Source organism: Diaphorina citri, unplaced genomic scaffold (genome assembly GCF_000475195.1).
Source record: "Diaphorina citri unplaced genomic scaffold, Diaci psyllid genome assembly version 1.1 scaffold1488, whole genome shotgun sequence".
NCBI lineage: Eukaryota > Metazoa > Arthropoda > Insecta > Hemiptera > Psyllidae > Diaphorina > Diaphorina citri.
This window is the reverse complement of record NW_007378914.1, coordinates 128,843-151,377: the sequence shown is the minus strand read 5'-3', so window position 1 is coordinate 151,377 and position 22,535 is coordinate 128,843. Positions and strand designations below refer to the sequence as shown.

Below are 22,535 nucleotides of genomic sequence, written 5' to 3'. Positions count from 1 at the left end.
TAATAAGAGGTAAATATAGATAATGTGGCCCAAGTGTTGTCATCTTTTACTTAACCAAATTCAATAAATATGTATTCTCTCCGAAAAGATAATAAGAGGTAAATATAGATAATAGTCTAATAATAAAAACAATAACCATTAAGGATTAAAGAAAAAACACAGTTGTTAACAAATAATGCCCTTTGTTTTGCAAACTATATAAATTCTTTGATTACAAGAAAAAAGATACAAATGGGTAAAAAGAAGAAAAAGTTTTTAATAAATGCCCTTTGTTTTGCAAACTATATAAATTCTTTGATTACAAGAAAAAAGATACAAATGGGTAAAAAGAAGAAAAAGTTTTTAATAAATAGATAGTTAGATAATAAAATATTAAAAATTGGGAAGATATGATTTCAGCAAAAAATGTACACTCATAAGAAGACAAGTTTCATTCTTAAGGCACATGAAGGAAGACACTTGAATTATAAAATTGAAATCAACAAGGTTGAAGGCACTTGATGTTTGGAAATCAAAAGAAAGAAAAACATAGAATAGTTGAAAATTAACAATTTTAACGGTGTCGAAAGTATCAAGAATAGAAGGATTTACTACAATCCATTAAAAACACAACAAAACTCGAGAAAGAATAAATATTATTTACAAGTAAAATATAAAACATTCAAAATAACAAGACACATTGTATATTTTCGCAAAGTTATTACAAAAACGCAGATAAACATTCAAAATAACAAGACACATTGTATATTTTCGCAAAGTTATTACAAAAACGCAGACTTCGCGGGCAGCCATTTTTTCGTGATGACGTCAGTTCATGCGAGGTCGTAAACCATGGCTGCTTCAACGTTATTTTTTTGCGACATTTGAGCGACATTTTAGGGGATTTAGGGACCGTTTTGGATGTTTTTGAGTACGCCAATGTAAACATTCAAAATAACAAGACACATTGTATATTTTCGCAAAGTTATTACAAAAACGCAGACAAAAAGAAACTATTTTATCCAACAACTATTCTCCAATTGCCATTTATGTCAATTTTTTCAAATTTTAATAGTTGAATGTAAATTTATCAAGCACAATAATTTTAATTGTCAAGCAATATAACAAAGCAAAGAACCATGGAAAATCTACAAAAAAAGTCAGTTGAAAGTTGTAATTGGTTTAATAAAGACAGTAGATAAGTTTGTATAGAGCATTGACTTAAAATTTTAAAGCATTCTTGAAGAGGACGCGTGCATAGAGATAGAATAGATAGATCAATTTAAAAGTGAAACATTGGATAAAATTAGTTTTCTTATCTGAAGCAACTGATAAAAACTAGAGACTAAAAAATATTCTTTTTGAAAAATAATATTTTTTTAACTAAGACCAGATAAAACGACTTGTACATACATTACAGAAACTAAAATTAAGAACTAAAAGTACAAAGTAATATCGAGTAGATAAAATTCACTACTTCAATATTATTTTCAATTTTATAACTTTTTTAGTTGCATAGGTAAATAGTAATAACAAAAAAATATTGAATTGAAATAGGATGTTCAACTAGGAAATGCAAAATACAGAAACGAAGTTCTATTTGTTAGTTTGTGAAAATGTTATTTTCAAGTATGTAAGTGAGATAAATATTATATTGTTAGAGGAGAAAATTTTAAATAAGGGTTTCTTTGAATATTTATGTTTAATGTTATTTTCAAGTATGTAAGTGAGATAAATATTATATTGTTAGAGGAGAAAATTTTAAATAAGGGTTTCTCTGAATATTTATGTTCAGATTGTTAATTTAAATTTAGTCTTAAGGAAGATGTTTTGCCCAAAGCCGAATCAGATTTTCCAATTGTGTTTTTCATTAAATGTGTTGCAACTTTTTCTAAAGGCAAACTCGTTGAAAAGCCTTTTCTTATTTAATGCTACACCTGGCACCATTGTATTTGTCATCTTACTCATTAAATGAAATTCAAATTGTTTTTAAATAAGAAAATATCACCACCTAACCATTTTGAAGAACAAACTAATCACCAAAGAGGAAAAATCGTAGAACAAACTAATCACCAAAGAGGAAAAGTCGAATATTTCAAAATATTTGGTTGTGAAAACTTAAAATATCACCACCTAACCATTTTGAAGAACAAACTAATCACCAAAGAGGAAAAGTCGAATATTTCAAAATATTTGGTGGTGAAAACTTTGAATAGAAATGATTTCAGTTAGTAACCGTGTGGAAGTGCAAAATTTCAATTGAAAATATTAGTAACAAAAGGTGAAATATCCGAAAAATTGTGTTAGTTAGTAACCGTGTGGAAGTGCAAAATTTCAATTGAAAATATTAGTAACAAAAGGTGAAATATCCGAAAAATTGTGTTAGTTGTTAGTATGATTGTTAGTACAGTTTAGGTTAGGTCAACAGATTTATTTCCTTGAGAGAGGTAATAACAATATTTGGGATTTGCTTGAAATCATTAAACTAACTTTGTTTTTAAAAAATATATAATTAACAGTTCATAAAAATTCTTTGGTACACGTTTATTCGTTAATCATGAGGTAATTAAAAAAATTAAATATTAATTACAAATTTAAAAAAATATATAGAAAAATAGTTAAAAAAGAGTTTAGGTAAAATTTTAAATATTAATAATGATAAAACAGAAAAATATAAATACAAAATTGTACAGAGGAAAAAAAAAAAACATTTTGTATGAGGTCGTCTCATTTTGAACGCGCTTTTTAAAGGAGGCGATTTGAATTGGAATCAAAAAAGTTAATTTTGTTTTCTCAAGTGAAAATAAGATTGGAACTTCTTTGAGTGCGCCAATGCACTTTTTGGGTACTTTTACATCGGAATAGGACTCTATCTCGAAAAAAATTGTCATTTGGTTGAGCCCCATTGGAATCAAAAAAGGTAATTTTGTTTTCTCAAGTAAAAATAAGATGGGAATTTTTCTTAAAAGTCAGAAATAGTCAGAATTAATTTGGGAAAGACACCTTTGTACATCTGTTATTTGTTAAATAAATAAATGAATTGAAGTGAAGTCTGGCTTTATGAACTTCTTTCTTAAAAGTCAGAAAAATAGTCAGAATTAACTTGGGAAAGACACCTTTGTACATCTGTTATTTGTTAAATAAATAAATGAATTGAAGTGAAGTCTGGCTTTAAAAGATGACAGAAAATAAGAGTTCTCTCCCTTTACAAGATGAGGTAAAATGAAAAAGAGACCCCTGAACTTTGGTGGAGAGATATTATCTTTTGAATAGATCTGGGATATCAGTAAAAGTAGGTAGACAGGTGCTTAAAACGGTTAAAACCAATAGATACACCTGAGGTAAAATGAAAAAGAGACCCCTGAACTTTGGTGGAGAGATATTATCTTTTGAATAGATCTGGGATATCAGTAAAAGTAGGTAGATAGGTGCTTAAAACCAATAGATACACGTTCAAAACAATTAGACCTTGACAAAAGACAAATATGTACGTATAGACAGCTTTTTAAAAAGATTATACAGGGATAAAAGACAACAGAAATTCATTTAATTATTTATTAATGTAAAAAAGCACAAATATTATTATTATTTAAAAAAAAAGAAAACTAAGAAAGCAGATGCACAAAAAATAACATAACAAAAAGCAACACACGAAAAACTAATAACCAAAAAATAATAATGTGAGAAGTCAAAAATATTCAGCTTTTTGGCCTTCTACTTCAAGTTGGGTCAAAAATTCAATTATTAACCCTTTATGAGTAAAACAGTCATATTGATTGTTTCTCTCTAGGGATCAGAGCAGCCAAACCCCCAGCCTGGCTAGCTGGAGGTTACAGTATGCTTATCATGCTTCAAAGGAAAAGCACAGGTCCTCATGATGGTTGACTGCGGTTCGCGACGGACCAAGTAATCTTGGCTTCCGGCGCGAACGACATGCATAAAACATAGTTAGTTAAAGCGCCTTATGGAGGAAAAAAAAATCTTGGCTAGAGACCATCAACCCCCTTCGGTGCAGCTACACCCCTATAACAAGAATTCCGGGATAAACTAAATCTTTATCACTAAGAAAACCGGTCTGCACTTGACCAAAACAGTCAAAAACCAAATACTTTTGACTTCTTAGTTAATTTTTGTATGTGTGAGTACCCTATCTGTGTCGAAGTCGAGAAAAAAAACTTGGGGATTTAACAACAGACCTGAAACGTGTAGACTAGACTGGCGGAAGTTGAAAACATCGCACAAAAACAGTCAAAAACCAAATACTTTTGACTTCTTAGTTAATTTTTGTATGTGTGAGTACCCTATCTGTGTCGAAGTCGAGAAAAAAAAACTTGGGGATTTAACAACAGACCTGAAACGTGTAGACTAGACTGGCGGAAGTTGAAAACATCGCACGTGGCACAAAAAATGTGCCAAGTAAAAAGAGAAAAACTGTAAATATACAGAACCTTGTGATCATTTCCTGAGGATACTATGAACACAACCTCACACATACAAAAAACATCGGGGGGAAAAAACGCAGCGAGAGCACAAGAATTTCCAGTCACCACAATAAGCACAAATGCAACAGAACAAAAAAATAACCTTACTAACCTAAATTATATTATGACAAAAAAAGTAAAACTTTTAGTTGAATTTAAAAGAACGAGAATGTGGACCTGAATTTTCATAGGTGTTAGTAGAAATTAGGGAGTAAAAATTATCTAATACATAGTTAAATTTTGTCTTTTAGAGAAGTATTGTTTAATCAAAAGCCCTATGAAAAGTTAGTGTTCAAGAAGAGGTTGATCCTGGAAGGATCATATTAAGGTTTAGAATTTATTAGAACTTCAAGTCACCACTTTGAGGTGCGGAAAAAGAAACAAGTCGAAAAAAGTGGTTTTCTTTAGTGAGGAACAAATCAAAATTACGTTTTCTAATCAATTCTATCACATTTTCCTTCTTCAGTTCTACGAAATGCCAAATTTGTGCTGCTTTTCTTCATATTTTGGCCCTTGGGACCGGATTGAAAAATCTCTTTCGCTTATATCTCTCATTTTGCCACCGATGTAAAAAGGCCATTCAAATAGCTACGTTTCTCCTTCAGATTAAATGTTTTAATACATGTAGTTTTTTACACTTTCAACATTACTGGTCTGATTTAATTCAACGAAGACATTAAGCTCAATCAGTTCAGCTCGTTCAAAAATAACCAACTACCTTTCGCTTATATCTCTCATTTTGCCACCGATGTAAAAAGGCCATTCAAATAGCTACGTTTCTCCTTCAGATTAAATGTTTTAATACATTTGTAGTTTTTTACACTTTCAACATTACTGGTCTGATTTAATTCAACGAAGACATTAAGCTCAATCAGTTCAGCTTGTTCAAAAATTTTCATTGAGATTGGTGTATTTTTTATTTACGATCGGTAAACAGTTGTTGTTTTCTATTTTGGGAACTTTGAAAACTTTGTCATCTGTTCAAAAATAACCAAAAATGGTTTCGTCTTAAATAAGGAACATTTTCCTTGAGAACGGAGCGTATGGTAAAAACTAAGCAGAAAAAAGGGAAGAAGTTAAACCACTTAAAACCTACTCTATTGGTAAAATGATCATAATACCCGGAAATTAGTTTAAGAAGTACAACTATGTAATCCTTAATAATAAACAGGTTATTAAATTTTATACTTCTTTATATTACGTTATATAAAACTTTGACAGATTACTTACTATTAAGTAACTACTGGCTTGAAAAGACAAACATAATTAATTTTACCAAGTCAATTAAAAAAAAAATGGGTTGAAAAAAAAAAAAAAATAAATTTTTACAAAAAAAAAAAAAAAAAAAAAAAAAAATGGAGTTAAAACAACAGATGTGTGGGAAGCTCATAGTCAAATAATTAATCTTAATTGTGCAATAATGTACAACAAAGTGTTGAAATAGGTTTTACATCAAAGAATAGAATAGGTGGTTCAAAATTGGCATCTAGTTCCAATTTCGAGTTTGTCAAGCTAAATGTGCAAATTTACCTGTAAAACCACTTATTTCTATGGAAGCACCAACGTTACGTTTTGTGTGTTATTGAATAAAATAATGTGGAAATTGAAAATTAAGTTGTTTGCTTTTACAAAATTTGAGGTTGAAGAATTCCAAATTCAATTCTTAATAATACTGTTTATTCAAACGATTTGTTTAAACTTATTTCGGTTCGAAATAAAACAATCTAGAATACTGAGTAAACCAGTATAGGAGTTCCAGAGTTACAAAAATTAAACATGAAAATATTGGAGTTCATTGGGTTTAAGTTGTTCAACTTATATGTAAAAATGGAGTTAAGAGTTTCAAAGTTAAAATTTTCTTAAAATGAAGTTTACAGCTTCAGGGTTGAAAAAAAAAAAAACATTTTTACAAAATCAAAAATTACCATTTTTAAACATACCAAAAACATTTGTCGTTCAATGTACATTTCTTAATTCTTCTGAAATAATTTTATTTATTTAATATACCATATTTATACTGCCGGCTAAGACTAAAAGGTCCCATTATGCCAACAGTTTAATAAGGCCTGATTTATTAACATCTTTCACCAATGGTCAATTTTACCAATTTCCTTTCACAGATCTTGAAGGTCGTCTGAATTCGGTTCATCCTTTTCCGCATCATCTTGATTTTGTTCATCAAGAAATCCACTCGGTACTAAGCTCGTCAATTCCGTCATATATCGGGGAGATTCCGCTACATTTCCGGTTAAATTTCTTGGGAATTTCGGAGTGATCGAACCAGCTGCTGGTGAATTGAAAGGGAAACTTCTCATTGGAGATGGCGATGCAATGCCATGATCTTTATTCAATAGAATATTCGTATATTTGGCGTTGATGATTTGTTTACAATTATTTTTATCATATTTACCAGCTAGTTCGTTATATTCGGATGAAATATATGGCGTGGCGCCGTGCTCATTAATTACAGCCGTGCATTGCTTGAAATGGTTGAGTAGTTCGTCAACTTGGAAAGTTGAAAAGTGGTTGCAGTGTGAACAAAACAATTCGGAATCTGCTCCTCCATTTTGACCACTGTCTAGGACTTCCTTGTTCGCTTCGGTTTCGGATTCTTCTACATTTTCAGTAACTTCCATTCTGGTATTATCTTCACCGTATTGAATTTCTTCATTAGGTTGTTCAAAACTTTCTCCGGATCTTTCGTTGGAATCCATACCTTCTTTTTCGGCTACATCATCATCAGACACAGTTTTGGGTGATTGAACATTTTCAATTTCAGAATTCAAATGTTCGTCTTTTTGAGTTTCATGAACACTTTCTATTTTATTTTCTGACTCAAACACCACTTTGTTGTCATCTGAGCTTGTAACTGTGTTAGGTTGAATAGATTTTTCATTGACATTGGTGTATTTTTTATTTACGATCGGTAAACAGTTGTTGTTTTCTATTTTGGGAACTTTGAAAACTTTGTCATCTTCAATTCTGTAGTCTTCGTCGGCGGATACTTTTCTTTTTCTGCTGTTGGTAGAAGGGTCGTTTATAAGATTTCGTTCGGCATTTTCCTCAGTATCACAGGGTTTTTCAACAGGAATATTTTCACAGAGTTGCTCTTCACTTTGTTCGGGCCTTTTGCTTATCACAGTGTCCGTACTCGTATCACTTGGTCCATTGAGGCGAGCTTGGCCGTGCAAGTTCACCGCTCAGCGGCTGCGACCGGTGTCTGGTTGGTGGACAGGTTACTCGCCTGCTGTTGCGTCTGCATCGGGTTGACAATGGGTTTCCTCGGCGCTGGTGACGGGGACTGCAGCTCGATAGAGGTGTGATACTTGCGGATGTGCACGCGAAGGTTGCCCGACTGCTTCGCGCGGTAGTCGCAATGCGGACACTGGTGGACGGGTTCCTTCCCGCCGCATTCGAACACTTCGTGCCGCTTCAGCGTCGACTTCCAGCGGTAGCGCTTGCCGCAGTGCTGACAGCTGTACTGGTTCTCCTGCGTGGTGCGCACGTACTTCGGGTTCGGATCCCAGTTGAGCCAATGAAACCGGGCCAGCGTCGACAGGGCAGCTGTGAACACGCCACGCGGGAAGAAGAAAGCAAACCCAGAAAGGCTTGTTCGAGTAAAAGAAGTCACATCAGGGACAAGGGGACAAAATTAAATGAATAAAATAAAAGTGGGCCGGTTACTTTACAAGAAAGCAAACCCAGAAAGGCTTGTTCGAGTAAAAGAAGTCACATGAGAGACAATGGGACAAAATGAAATGAATAAAATAAAAATAGACCTGTGAACACGCCACGCGGGAAGAAGAAAGCAAACCCAGAAAGGCTTGTTCGAGTAAAAGAAGTCACATCAGGGACAAGGGGACAAAAGTAAATGAATAAAATAAAAGTGGGCCGGTTACTTTACAACAAAGCAAACTCAGAAAGACTTGTTCGAGTAAAAGAAGTCACATGAGAGACAATGGGACAAAATGAAATGAATAAAATAAAAATGGACCGACGATTTCCGGAATCAGCTAATTCCGGAAAATTATAGTAACATTAAAGGTTGGCGCGAACAAATACTTTCTAATTACTCTGCAGAGGCCTTCTATACACAAAGGTAACCGAAAGTACAGTACTGAATATTTCATTTTCCTGTAGGTACCCTATGGCTATGGGGTTAAGAAGAGTAAATGATTTCAGAGCCCAATGGGAAACCACTGAAACTCTAAAGAACTGCTGAAAAAGAAAACACATTATTAATTTTCAAGTTCCTGCCGACAGAGCCCAATGGGAAACCACTGAAACTCTAAAGAACTGCTGAAAAAGAAAACACATTATTAATTTTCAAGTTCCTGCCGACCATATATAGAGAAGATAGAATACTGAAAAATTGTGGTATTCAGATCTACATTAAATGATAATGTGGTATTCAGATCTACATTAAATGATGATAAAACGGGAAAGGAAGATGGATGGATCCATCTGAATACCACCTAGTATAAGCGTGCAAAATACTTTTACTTACCTATTCAATGCTGGAATTTTCATCTGATCATCTTTTCATTCACCTTTATATCGAGCATTTATTGTTCCAAAATTAAAAAAAAAAGGAATCAAGAGAGAAAATTATACTAATATCTAAATTTAATAAGAAATAATACGATTAATAAGAAAAGAAAATACATAGTAAAGAGTAATACCTACAAAAATATCAGTTTGCATAGGTATTTTACAAAAAATCATTTTAGTGGATATTATGTGTGAGTGTGTGTAATGTTGTTTTCCAATTTATTTGGAAGTATAGTTTCTCAAGTTTTCTATATTTCCATCAATAAAATTACATTTTTCATTGATGTTTAGGAAACTGCACTAGATTTTTCCAGCGATAAAGATAGAATCTGAAAAAGAAAACAATAATGCATTAGTAAAGGACAAAAAATTAAATGTCCAGATAGCTTTTTCTGGTAGCCCTTTAGGTCCTGCATCAACCCTCAAGCGTTGTACAGTCGTTCGCGGGACACCCTGTATAGAGAAGATAGAATACTGAAATTGTGTTGAAAGCTCATTTTCTTCCTGTGGTATCGCGGTTTGTGTGACATTTTCTTCCGCTGATCCTGCTATATGGTATGAATATTCCGTTGCTGAAGACATGTTCTCAAAATTATTTTTTGTAATACTGAAAAACTTGAGTAAATAGGGTAATAATACAGGTATTGCAAATATGAATGTATAAGCGTGCAAAATACTTTTACTTACCTATTCAATGCTGGAATTTTCATCTGATCATCTTTTCATTCACCTTTATATCGAGCATTTATTGTTCCAAAATTAAAAAAAAAGGAATCAAGAGAGAAAATTATACTAATATCTAAATTTAATAAGAAATAATACGATTAATAAGAAAAGAAAATACATAGTAAAGAGTAATACCTACAAAAATATCAGTTTGCATAGGTAAAAATATCAGTTTGCATAGGTATTTTACAAAAAATCATTTTAGTGGCTATTATGTGTGAGTGTGTGTAATGTTGTTTTCCAATTTTTTTGAAGTATAGTTTCTCAAGTTTTCTATATTTCCATCAATAAAATTACATTTTTCATTGATATTTAGGAAACTGCACTAGATTTTTCCAGCGATAAAGATAGAATCTGAAAAAGAAAACAATAATGCATTAGTAAAGGACAAAAAATTAAATTAGGTATAAAACAACAATCGATGAAACTGTTGAGCTAACTCACGATAAAATAAAAACGAGAATAATTCAAGATACAATAACATGGTGTAAAAATATACTTTATTCTTTCAGAAAATAATAATTTGTGAAAGAAAGAAAAAAATAATAATAACCCTACATAAATTTAATATCAAATATAACAAAACCCAAAGAATTAAAAGAAAGGAAAAATGATAAAAAATAATAAATAATTAAATAAAAAAGAACAATGTGTTAGAATCTATATTGATCATCTCTGAAATATTGATACTGAAGTTGGGATTCGAAATAATTTGTTTATCAAATTTATAATCGCAAATTCTCTGACACGAAAGTATTTCGAACATAATGTAATTTTCAACTGCTTCCAACAAAAAATTCGTCATGTGTAACCTAAACTGACTAACAGTAACAAACAAAATTAAAACAAAAAATACAACAGAAAAAGTTAATTGGAGTAGGTAAATACTGTAAAAGAAGTAAACATTTGCAATGTAGTGAAAATAAGTAACTTTCGCTGATTTGTTTTGATTGCAATTTTGATACAAATTGAAATTTTAACAACTCCAACAATGAGATATAAAGAACTTGTCCAATTTAAAAAGAGCAATCTGGACAGTTACCAATCTGATTACCAACACAAAAGAAATAAAAACCTGAATTTGCGATTATAAATTTGATAAACAAATTATTTCGAATCCCAACTTCAGTATCAATATTTCAGAGATGATCAATATAGATTCTAAACACATTGTTCTTTTTTATTTAATTATTTATTATTATTGAGACTTTGGATTGTTTCAAGTATTGAATGAAGGCTGTTATGCCAGTGCAAAGGAAACCAATATGTTAAAGCACCTTCTAAAGTTATAGCCGTTTCAAGTATATTTTCTTCCACTGGTATTGCGATTACTTGAACGTCATTTTCTTCTGGTAGTACGGCTACACACTTCCTCACTACTGTTGCTATCATCAGAGCATTCAAATTCTTTCTCGGGATCAAACGGCTCTAAATGTTTTGGAGAACTAGGTGGCACACTACTCTCTTCTTCTACATTGGGAGTATCTTTACGATACTGATGGATTCTGACGTGACTTTGGCTTCTTGTTTTACGTCTGGAAAAGGAAGTGGGTTGTGAAACGAACGATAAACGAATGCGACCAAGTGGGTCTTGTTACGAGAGAAGTGGTGCCAGAGCTGAATCCTCGACGCCCGAGGCCTGTCAAATGAATGACTCTGCACTTCCCACTTCTCACTTTTTACTTCGAGCGTAAAAAATAACTAACGGTAGAACGATTTTTCTGAGCGTGGAATAAAGTGGGGAGTACAGAGTCATTCATGGTCCTGACCACAAGCCAAAATGGAACATAACATTTTGGAGTGACTTTCTGATTTACATATTTGACAATGCTTTATTCTTTAATAAATATTATTCTACTCTACCCAAATTTTCCCTGCCTTTACTATGCTCGTTGCAAACTACAATGTAAGAAGAAGAAAAAAAGAATGATTCACTCGCATTCTCTAAAAAATATATTTTTACATGTATGATTTATCAAAAGTAAACACCAAAAGTTAAAATGAAAAAAAAAAAAAAAAAAAAAAAAAAAAAAAAAAAAAAAAAAAAACATTCTTAGCTTTAAGGGACAAAAGGAAATCTGGTGTGTATAAAAACGGAACACCTAAAATTAGAAGTAGGTGCTTGCTTCTTCCTGATTGGTGTAAAAGCATCCTATCTGTACACAAATAGAAGCACCCTGCATTATTCTTCCTTCTAGAATCTAGGAGTTCAAACTTTAGTCTTTAATTTAAGCGTACAGGTTCAACGGTAAATCCAAAAAAATAGTCCCCATTTTATCACACAAAAACCTCATCCTGCGCCGAATGCCGAAAGAGGGCGTGCCGTTTCAGAGTCGACCTCCGCGACGCACGGTACCCGCACCGGTCACATTTATACGGTTTCTCCCCTGTGTGCGTCTGCACATGCCCGTGCAGGGTACTGCTCTGCACAAACGTTGCGCCGAATGCCGAAAGAGGGCGTGCCGTTTCAGAGTCGACCTCCGCGACGCACGGTACCCGCACCGGTCACATTTATACGGTTTCTCGCCCGTGTGCGTCTGCACATGCCCGTGCAGGGTACTGCTCTGCACAAACGTCGCATCACACAGGCGACACGCGAATGGTCTCTCGCCCAAATGCGTCCGAATGTGCTTGACCAGGGAATGTTTGTAGATTGTCGCGAACACACAGCGGTAACAGTTGAGCCGCTTCTGGCCCTTGGCCGTTTTGGTGCGCGGCATGAAAGAGCACGTGACGCAGTGGCGCACCAAATGGTCCATGTCTGTGTGCCCGAGGGCCTCGCTGCAGTAGATGCAGGATTCGCTTACGTTCGGGTCTTCGGGGACGGCCTCGTCTTGACCTTCGTCTACCGAGGTCTCTACTAGTTTGTCGTCTGGAAAATTCAACATGGTTTAATAGGCGCAATGTGTGCTTGGAGAGGAATAACAGGGCACTCATAATGCGCTGCTCGAATGTTCGCTAGATCGAGGTGCACTCAGCCCCGCAGGGACAACTGAAAAGCTTGGTCCAGAACAGAGTGGTTTCCACTTTATAAAAATCCAAAAAGTTGGCGATTTGCACAGAAAAGCACTTTCTCTTTACTCTACCTTTTTTCTTTTCGAACCTCTCTACAATTTTTCACTTCTTTCTATCTTTTTTTCCGTTCTAACGAAATACAAAACAGTAAGCCCACCGCCACCCAGACCAAAAATTTCGTCACAAAAAATACAATCCAAAAAGTTGGCGATTTGCACAGAAAAGCACTTTCTCTTTACTCTACCTTTTTTCTTTTCGAACCTCTCTACAATTTTTCACTTTTTTCTATCTTTATTTTCGTTCTAACGAAATTCAAAATAGTAAGCCCACCGCCACCCAGACCAAAAATTTCGTCACAAAAAATACAACTACAGAATTGAAGATGACAAAGTTTTCAAAGTTCCCAAAATAGAAAACAACAACTGTTTACCGATCGTAAATAAAAAATACACCAATCTCAATGAAAAATCTATTCAACCTAACACAGTTACAAGCTCAGATGACAACAAAGTGGTGTTTGAGTCAGAAAATAAAATAGAAAGTGTTCATGAAACTCAAAAAGACGAACATTTGAATTCTGAAATTGAAAATGTTCAATCACCCAAAACTGTGTCTGATGATGATGTAGCCGAAAAAGAAGGTATGGATTCCAACGAAAGATCCGGAGAAAGTTTTGAACAACCTAATGAAGAAATTCAATACGGTGAAGATAATACCAGAATGGAAGTTACTGAAAATGTAGAAGAATCCGAAACCGAAGCGAACAAGGAAGTCCTAGACAGTGGTCAAAATGGAGGAGCAGATTCCGAATTGTTTTGTTCACACTGCAACCACTTTTCAACTTTCCAAGTTGACGAACTACTCAACCATTTCAAGCAATGCACGGCTGTAATTAATGAGCACGGCGCCACGCCATATATTTCATCCGAATATAACGAACTAGCTGGTAAATATGATAAAAATAATTGTAAACAAATCATCAACGCCAAATATACGAATATTCTATTGAATAAAGATCATGGCATTGCATCGCCATCTCCAATGAGAAGTTTCCCTTTCAATTCACCAGCAGCTGGTTCGATCACTCCGAAATTCCCAAGAGATTTAACCGGAAATGTAGCGGAATCTCCCCGATATATGACGGAATTGACGAGCTTAGTACCGAGTGGATTTCTTGATGAAGAAGATCAAGATGATGCGGAAAAGGATGAACCGAACTCAGACGACCTTCAAGATCTGTGAAAGGAAATTGGTAAAATTGACCATTGGTGAAATTGATTTTTGAACTCAAGCAGGCCATGTGTTTGTTTCCGTCCTCTCTACATTCCTAGTATTAATTGCATTTATCCTTTTCTTTTTGATTAATGAACATTGATCTGAAATTGTATACTTTAAGTTCCTAAAATTAGGATTTTGAATTTTGATTAATATCGGACATTTTTTAACCATTCGAACAAAGTTCAACTCGAAGATCTACCTAAATCATTTTCACATTTAATATTTTTTTAAATAAAATTTACTATTGGTTTTACAAAATAGAAAAAAAAGTTTTCTTTGATCAAAAAAGAAGTACTTACCACTTTTGAATTTGTACTTGAAAACATTGTCATGAACTTATTAAGTTACGTTTGGTTTCACTCTTGATGTTGATTATTTCTCGCACCATTTTCTATAGTTGTATACGTGTTATAAATTAGTAATTAGTTAATTGTTAATTTACGAATTCATTGTTTATTATGCTAGTGTACTTTTGTTAGTGTTGTAATAAGTACAACAGAGGTTGTACTACGAAATAACAAATAATGTCAGATAGTATCGGGCTATTTTCTTTAATTGATTCATAACCAAACGAATCATCTTTAACTTGCAAGGTGTATTAACATCAATAATAAGTACAACAAAGGTTTTGTACTTTTGTTAGTGTTGTAATAAGTACAACAGAGGTTGTACTACGAAATAACACGAGAGGACAAATAATGTCAGATAGTATCGGGCTATTTTCTTTTATTGATTCATAACCAAACGAATCATCTTTAACTTGCAAGGTATGTTCCCTTAATATCCTAAACCTAAGTGTTTCTAAACCTACGAGAAGAATATTTACTATATTGCTTATCTAAAATACTAATCACAATGTAAAATCTGTGGGTAGTTTCAATTATTCACCATCTTGAGAGGAGTTCTATCACAAAAATCTAAATTTATAGGTGCGCGTTTAAGAGGGGAAATTTTCAAGGAAGAGTCAATCATATTGATAAATTTGTGCGTATCAAATTAAGGACACTTTTCCATCACAATCATTTGAGGGGAAAACATTAGGTAGTTTTTTATGTAAAAAAAAAATAAATAAAGAAAGTAAATTCGGGATTTCTTTTTAAGTTCTTTTTTAGGTAAGTTAATCTAATTTTTTTAGTGTAAAACACAACTGGTGTCATTTTAATTTTCTCGATTCTTGAGATCCGAGAACCACCTGGAATAATACACAAATCCCAGTTGAAATTTTCTTTTAAAAATTATCATCTAAAAAACCGTCACAACAGACTTCGAACATCCCATGTCAAATCACAGGATTATTCCGAAATTCAGTCACACTAGCTAACACTTAGCACAGTTTCATATGTGGGATTTGCCATTCCATCTACACTACAGTTTGAATGAAGTGACTGAACTTCGAAATAACTCTGTGATGATTTGTCCCTTCGAACCGTTTCGTCGTGGAAACTCGTCGACTGGCCGAAGGAGAGACCATTCCGTTTACAGTTCAAACATGTTCGTTGCGAATCCAAATCATCATCTTCATCATCGTCGTCATCTTCAATGTAACTGTCATTATCATCATGTCTAAGGTCACATTCATTGTCATCATTATCTAGTTCAATACTTTCTACATCAGCAATACTGTCATCCTGATCAACGGACCCGTCTTTAGGAATTGAAGATATTTGGGCTAAACTATCGCCGCTATCCATTTGATTAGTGACAACAGAGGAGACACGGTCTTCTAAAAAGCTATCGTGAATTGAACTGACATCTAAAGTTAGCTCGGCTTCTTTTGCGTCATTGCTATCTTCAGAATCAAAAAGCAGAGTATCTAATTCTTTTTCATTTACCATGTCCTTTTCTTCATTTGCTTCAATTTCCTGGTTTTCAATATCATTTTCAACCTCTTTGGACTCAGTTCTCAAGTCGTCAGTTTGTACTTCATCATTCATGATCGCTGGAGTCAAGTCATCAAGAGCTTTACTGATATCTGTGTCGGTTATTCCAATCCCTTCGTTACGTTTTGGTTCGTCAGGCTCTATTCTGATCAGATCATCATCGTTTTCATCGTCTGCTTTGTTGTGATCTGCGTAATAACTGGACGCTATTGTTTCAAACTGTTCAAAACTTAATCTCCTAGGGCCCATATCTCCCATTTCTTCCTCTGTCGACACCAATTCCTCATTTGTTTTTAGAACCTCTTGAGAAGTGTTAGGAATAGGACCTTCATCTTCGGGAATAGTTAAACTCTCTTGGCTTGTTTGATCAGACTGAGGTTGTTCTAGAGGCAAAGGTGTCGGTGATGTAGAGCTTGGAACCTCTGGTACGGTTTCAGGAGTTACTGAGTCTAAAGTTATAGCCGTTTCAAGTATATTTTCTTCCACTGGTATTGCGATTACTTGAACGGCATTTTCTTCTGGTAGTACGGCTACACGAAAATATAACTTACATTTGTCTTCGTTCCAGATCAAGGTGCTATAGAAAGTGAATATAAAATATACAAGAAGAATTTAGTATGACCCATCATATTCGCACGATTCCCCCCAAGGATATAAATAGCCGTTTCAAGTATATTTTCTTCCACTGGTATTGCGATTACTTGAACGGCATTTTCTTCTGGTAGTACGGCTACACGATTGGATGTTTCAACAGGAATGTTGAAGTTTTCCTCTTCCTTAGCGTTTTCGAGAGAATATTGTACTACCGTCACAGGAGGTTCTGCTGTAGTGTTTTGAAGGACTGAAGATGTTTCCAAAATGATGGCTTCTAATGCTGATGGATCAGTTTGTGTTGAAAGCTCATTTTCTTCCTGTGGTATCGCGGTTTGTGTGACATTTTCTTCCGCTGATCCTGCTATATGGTATGAATATTCCATTGCTGAAGACATGTTCTCAAAATTATTTTTTGCAGTGCTTTCCACAACCGCTGGTCCTTCGAAACAATTTCCTTTTTCTACATTATAGGAATTTTCCTCTTCTGGACAAACACCTATTTCCATCTCAGTAACAGTGTTTCCTATTGATAATTCTTCAGGAATTATCACTCCATTTAATGTTGATACATTGCCAGCAAATTGTTCAATGGGAGTAGTTTGATCAACGATTTGTTCCGTTAGTAGTTGAGTTTCTGAATTCGGTTCATGGTATTTATTATAACTCGGTGTTTCACTACCACTTGACTCACTGAGTTCCAAAGGTTTGATTTTAGCTAATAGGTTCACTTGGTCCTCTTGATTCAAAGGTTTCAGAGAATAATCTACTTTACTGGAATTTGCACTATTTTCCAAAGTATTCTGTCTTGGATAATACTGACTACTTTGTATGTCACTAACATTTGTACAATCTTCATCGATAGGATCAAACAAAGAAGGCACATGCGTTTTTTGTACTCTGTTTTCATTACTTACACCTGTATTGACATTATTTACAACATGTGATGTTTCTCTTGAACTGGATGGAATGTTTTTACTATCACAAATCTCAACTGCAGAAGAAGTCGATGGTTTTGAATAACCAATGATATTTGGTTTGTCTTTGTACTTCAAGAGCATTTCTTTCAAACTCAAATTATTGTAATTTTTATTACACAATTTCAAATGATATACAAAGATATTCACATTTGTATTTACATAATTGCAACTGCTACACTTATGTAGCTCCGTTGTTTGCCCTGTACCTGACGTGGTGACGCTAGATGTATGAGCTGTCGTACTTGGTTTCTGTACTGCTGCATTACAGAATCTCAAATGGCGCAAAAACACATTGACATCAGGATGTTTGAAATTACAAAACTTACACGCGTCCACTTCTTTAGTTACCTTCTGTTTCCTAGGCCTTCCACGTTGAGCAACGGGTTTGAATTTACAAGCTTTCATATGATTTCTCATCATTGTTTTACTAGAATTGGTATAGATATTACAGTATGTACATTTTTGAGTTTGTTGAGATTTATCGTCTTGAGCAGACACAGGATCACAGATCACAGTAGGACATAGACTATTACACGTTCTATAATGATTTATCAAGTCTGTCTTGCTATAGGTGCCGTAAATATTGCAATGAACACACGTATAAAGTGTTGATTCTTCCTCACTACTGTTGCTATCATCAGAGCATTCAAATTCTTTCTCGGGATCAAACGGCTCTAAATGTTTTGGAGAACTAGGTGGCACGCTATTCTCTTCTTCTACATCGGGAGTATCAGGCACTGACGGTTGTTTTACTTCGCTTGGATCTTTTAGTGTCTCGTTTTCTGAAAGTTTTGTTGAATGAGATTTCTTTATGGTTAATTGTATTGGAGTTTGTATGTTTTCAATATCACTTTCTACATCGGATGGAGGAGGCACATCTTTAGAAGCAAACACATCAAGACTATTTCTTTTCAAAATTAATTTGATTGGTTTCACTTTCGTACATTCGTCTAGATTCTTAGGTGGTGCATTTCTCAGTTTCAATCGCTTGATAAATGGGTGTTCCGAACTTGCTTTGGGGGACTCAACAATGTCTTTGTACTTTGTACGATTAAATATTTTCAATTTCGACAGAACTTTTGATTTTGGCTCTTCTTTAGATATGATTTTCTTGTCTTTACACCCGAAGCAACATTTCTTATCATTTTTGGGAACTGTTTGTCTCAGAGACATTGTCTTGTTCAGACCAGCATTGCCATCTTCATCGATAATGTCTTGTTTCTTCAGTTTGATTTTAAGGGACGGCTTATTCTTTGCTAACGTACTTTTGAATATATTTTTAATCGCAGTTGATTTCTTCTGAATTGATCTCGTTGTCTTGGTGCTTTCAAATTCTGTATCTGTTTTGTTTACATTATCATCATTACCAACTTCCACGTCTGTTTCATCGACATCTTCCCTGTAGTCATCATCATAATCATTATTGGCTGCTGGATCTTCATTGTCCACAGTATCGGGATCTTCTCCTTCTTCATCCAAGCTTTTCCTACTCGAATGATTGCCTGGTTCTTCGTCCAATTCTGAATCACTCACCGCATGTTCGGTATCTTCAACAGAATTTGAATTTTCATTCGAAGTCTTGCTCAGAGATTCCCTACTGCTGTAAACATTGTACTTATCATCCGTGTTTAAAGAGGAAAGCTTTTTGACGATATGTGTTGAACACGAAAGCTTAGTTGATCGACTTTGTTCAACCTTAGGATCTGAAAAAAAGGAACACGTTAATTGTAAAAATAAGGAAATAATTAGAGGGTCCTATTAAGGCTGAAAATATACTATTTATTCAATAAAAAGACAGTCAATATAAAAATGTGTGTTCTTTTATTATAAAAATAAATAAATGTAAATTTTCTCAAAAAAAAATAAATAAATAAAATAAATAATTTTGTCTAATAAAAAATAACAATATCAACAATAATAAAATAAATCAACTAAATCTGTTGTGAACAGAGTGGATATTTACAAACTTACAACTTAACTTTTTGGCTACACTATGCGAGGACTTTGGATCCAAACCATCTGGTAAGAAAATAATACTAATCAAAGATTCCGTTGATTCCCTATTTCCCGAATTCAATTTGAACCAATATTCCAAACAAATTAACTAAACAATATAAAAACAAATAGAAAGTAATAATAAATAATGCCACAAAAGAAGGCAGTGCACAAATGTGATAAACTTGATGTTTTCCTTAGGAAAAATAATAATCATACGTAAAAAATTTGAAGTCCCTATAGGGATAACATTTTCTTTTCTTTAATAATTAAATAAATAATGCCACAAAAGAAGGCAGTGCACAAATGTGATAAACTTGATGTTTTCCTTAGGAAAAATAATAATCATACTTAAAAAATTTGAAGTCCCTATAGGGATGATAGGGATAACATTTTCTTTTCTATTTTTAGAGGTTAAGTCTTCATCTCAACCATGGACTGTGAGCAAAGGTTCTCGAGGACTCCCACATGTTTCGCCTGCATATGATAATCCAGCCGCGTCTTTTGCGTGTAGGAGGTCTGACAAATGTTGCACTGAAACAGTTTGATGCCCAAATGACAGCGAATGTGACGGAGAATGTTGGTCGACTTGTACGTCGCATAGTCGCACGCGAAGCACATGTACTTGTGCGTCCGCGCGGGTCGCGACATGTTTCGCCTGCATATGATAATCCAGCCGCGTCTTTTGCGTGTAGGAGGTCTGACAAATGTTGCACTGAAACAGTTTGATGCCCAGATGACAGCGAATGTGGCGCAGAATGTTGGTCGACTTGTACGTCGCATAGTCGCACGCGAAACACATGTACTTGTGCGTCCGCGCGGGTCGCAGACAGTCGCGAGTGTGAACGTATATCGCTTGGACGTTGATGAGTAGATAGTCCAGACAGTAGTTACACTGAATACTGTTGCCCGGAGAAGGAATAAGGTTGTTGCCCGACGAGGGGATGAGGTTTCGGTTAACAGAGGTCGTGTTGTTGGCGTTGATGTCATGGGATTTTGATTTGGTTGCGGCCGCTGGTGGAGCGGACTGGTTTCGTTCCTTGCAGATCGCGGACGGGACTAGAAGAAGAAAGAAACAGCCGTGAGAAACGCTGAGCCCTTTACGTCAAACGTTCCACTAATAAACCTTGAGCCTTTTTCGACAACTAAGAATTTACTTGATTCTGGACAACAGTCAATAATGCTGATTTCAAATTAGGTATTAGATATCTAGATTCTGAACAAAATGCTATTTTCAAACTTCTCTCGAAAGGACTTTTGGTTTCTTTTAAAGTAGCCGCCGCAATTTCCAATGCGCTTTAAGAAATTTTCTATTATAAATAATCCAAAAGATACGATTCCGTTTCCGCTTTTAAATTCGCAAAATTCGCAAGAGGCAAAAAAGAAATTGATCAGATCTTCTGCGAGTCCCCAGAAGTAAAACAGGAACTTTCTTGACTTGGCGGGGCGGAGCGCTACCGCGGTATTGAATTTCTTCATTAGGTTGTTCAAAACTTTCTCCGGATCTTTCGTTGGAATCCATACCTTCTTTTTCGGCTACATCATCATCATCAGACACAGTTTTGGGTGATGGAACGTTTTCAATTTCAGAATTCAAATGTTCGTCTTTTTGAGTTTCATGAACACTTTCTATTTTATTTTCTGACTCAAACACCACATTGTTGTCATCTGAGCTTGTAACTGTGTTAACGCGAGTGTGAACGTATATCGCTTGGACGTTGATGAGTAGATAGTCCAGACAGTAGTTACACTGAATACTGTTGCCCGGAGAAGGAATGAGATTGTTGCCCGACGAGGGGATGAGGTTTCGGTTAACAGAGGTCGCGTTGTTGGCGTTGATGTCATGAGATTTTGATTTGGTTGCGGCCGCTGGTGGAGCAGACTGGTTTCGTTCCTTGCAGATCGCGGACGGGACTAGAAAAGAAAGAAAGAGCCGCTTGAGAAACGCTGAGCTTTCTACGTCAGGCGTTTCACTAATAAACCTTGAACCTTTTTCGACAACTAAGAATCTACTTGATTCTGGACAACAGTCAATAATGCTGATTTCAAATTAAGATTTTTCATTGACATTGGTGTATTTTTTATTTACGATCGGTAAACAGTTGTTGTTTTCTATTTTGGGAACTTTGAAAACTTTGTCAATTCTGTAGTCTTCGTCGGCGGATACTTTTCTTTTTCTGCTGTTGGTAGAAGGGTCGTTTATAAGATTTCGTTCGGCATTTTCCTCAGTATCACAGGGTTTTTCAACAGGAATATTTTCACAGAGTTGCTCTTCACTTTGTTCGGGCCTTTTGCTTATCACAGTGTCCGTACTCGTATCACTTTCGGAACCACTCTCAACTTCGCTCTCATCATCAGAATTCACATTACTACATTCTTTGATGTGCGTAATTAATACATTTACATCATCACTTTCAAAAGATTTACAGTTCAAACATGTTCGTTGCGAATCCAAATCATCATCTCCATCATCGTCGTCATCTTCAATGTAACTGTCATTATCATCATGTCCAAGGTCACATTCATTGTCATCAATTAATACATTTACATCATCACTTTCAAAAGATTTACAGTTCAAACATGTTCGTTGCGAATCCAAATCATCATCTTCATCATCGTCGTCGTCATCTTCAATGTAACTGTCATTATCATCATGTCCAAGGTCACATTCATTGTCATCATATTTCAATATTCCGATCTGATTAGGATGCGTCCATTTTCACCAATCGACCAATGAGTTATCATTTATACAAGGACAAGGGTTTTTTTTTATAATAATAATAATTGAAAATGGAAAGAAACAAAACCTTAACATCCTGAAACGTTCTGTACAAAAAAAAAAAGGAAAAAGAAAGATGTAGCTTTAAGAGTAAAAATAAACCAGTAGACAAATTCACATTTCGCAACCAAAGTGTATTTTTCACACTATGTAATTGTGAAAATAATTAATTAAATCATTAAAAAAAAAAATCTTCAAACCGACTACAAAAACGGTCGCGCACATTTATATGGTCATTTCAATATTCCGATCTGATTAGGATGCGTCCATTTTCACCAAT

General features: G+C 34.6%; 3 protein-coding genes and 3 long non-coding RNA genes across 7 annotated transcripts in view; 2 read left to right on the top strand and 4 right to left on the bottom strand.

The window, feature by feature from the left end:
• Positions 1-3,157: 3,157 nt before the first annotated feature.
• LOC113470286 lies at positions 3,158-3,556 on the bottom strand. Its single transcript, XR_003393393.1, has 2 exons — positions 3,431-3,556; positions 3,158-3,315 (listed from the first exon to the last, which is right to left on the bottom strand). It is a non-coding gene; the product is annotated as an uncharacterized LOC113470286 (long non-coding RNA).
• Positions 3,188-3,579, top strand: LOC108253269. The gene is made up of 2 exons (XR_003393392.1): positions 3,188-3,275; positions 3,400-3,579. It is a non-coding gene; the product is annotated as an uncharacterized LOC108253269 (long non-coding RNA).
• Positions 3,580-7,627: 4,048 nt separating this feature from the next.
• LOC103516098 (longitudinals lacking protein-like) overlaps positions 7,628-22,535 on the bottom strand; it is a 30,735-nt gene continuing 15,827 nt past the window's right edge. The window contains exon 4 of the mRNA XM_008481052.3: positions 7,628-8,024. Within this exon, the coding sequence (XP_008479274.1) occupies positions 7,654-8,024 (371 nt within the window). The 3' untranslated portion in view covers positions 7,628-7,653. The remainder of the gene's footprint in view (positions 8,025-22,535) is intronic.
• On the bottom strand, positions 11,887-12,919 carry LOC103516096 (zinc finger protein 514-like). Its single transcript, XM_008481050.3, has 2 exons — positions 12,194-12,919; positions 11,887-12,053 (listed from the first exon to the last, which is right to left on the bottom strand). Exons 1-2 carry the CDS (start codon positions 12,623-12,625, stop codon positions 12,015-12,017), a joined length of 471 nt encoding a protein of 156 aa, XP_008479272.1. The 5' UTR covers positions 12,626-12,919; the 3' UTR covers positions 11,887-12,014.
• Positions 14,496-15,293, top strand: LOC113470285. The gene is made up of 2 exons (XR_003393391.1): positions 14,496-14,623; positions 14,798-15,293. It is a non-coding gene; the product is annotated as an uncharacterized LOC113470285 (long non-coding RNA).
• LOC103516097 lies at positions 19,754-20,906 on the bottom strand. Of its 2 annotated transcripts, none has more exons than XM_026828594.1 (2): positions 20,135-20,906; positions 19,754-19,953 (listed from the first exon to the last, which is right to left on the bottom strand). In XM_026828594.1, exons 1-2 carry the CDS (start codon positions 20,464-20,466, stop codon positions 19,899-19,901), a joined length of 387 nt encoding a protein of 128 aa, XP_026684395.1. In that variant the 5' UTR covers positions 20,467-20,906; the 3' UTR covers positions 19,754-19,898. The 2 variants fall into 2 exon arrangements, with proteins under 2 accessions (XP_026684395.1, XP_008479273.1); XM_008481051.3 differs by having other exon boundaries at positions 19,754-19,944; positions 20,126-20,904.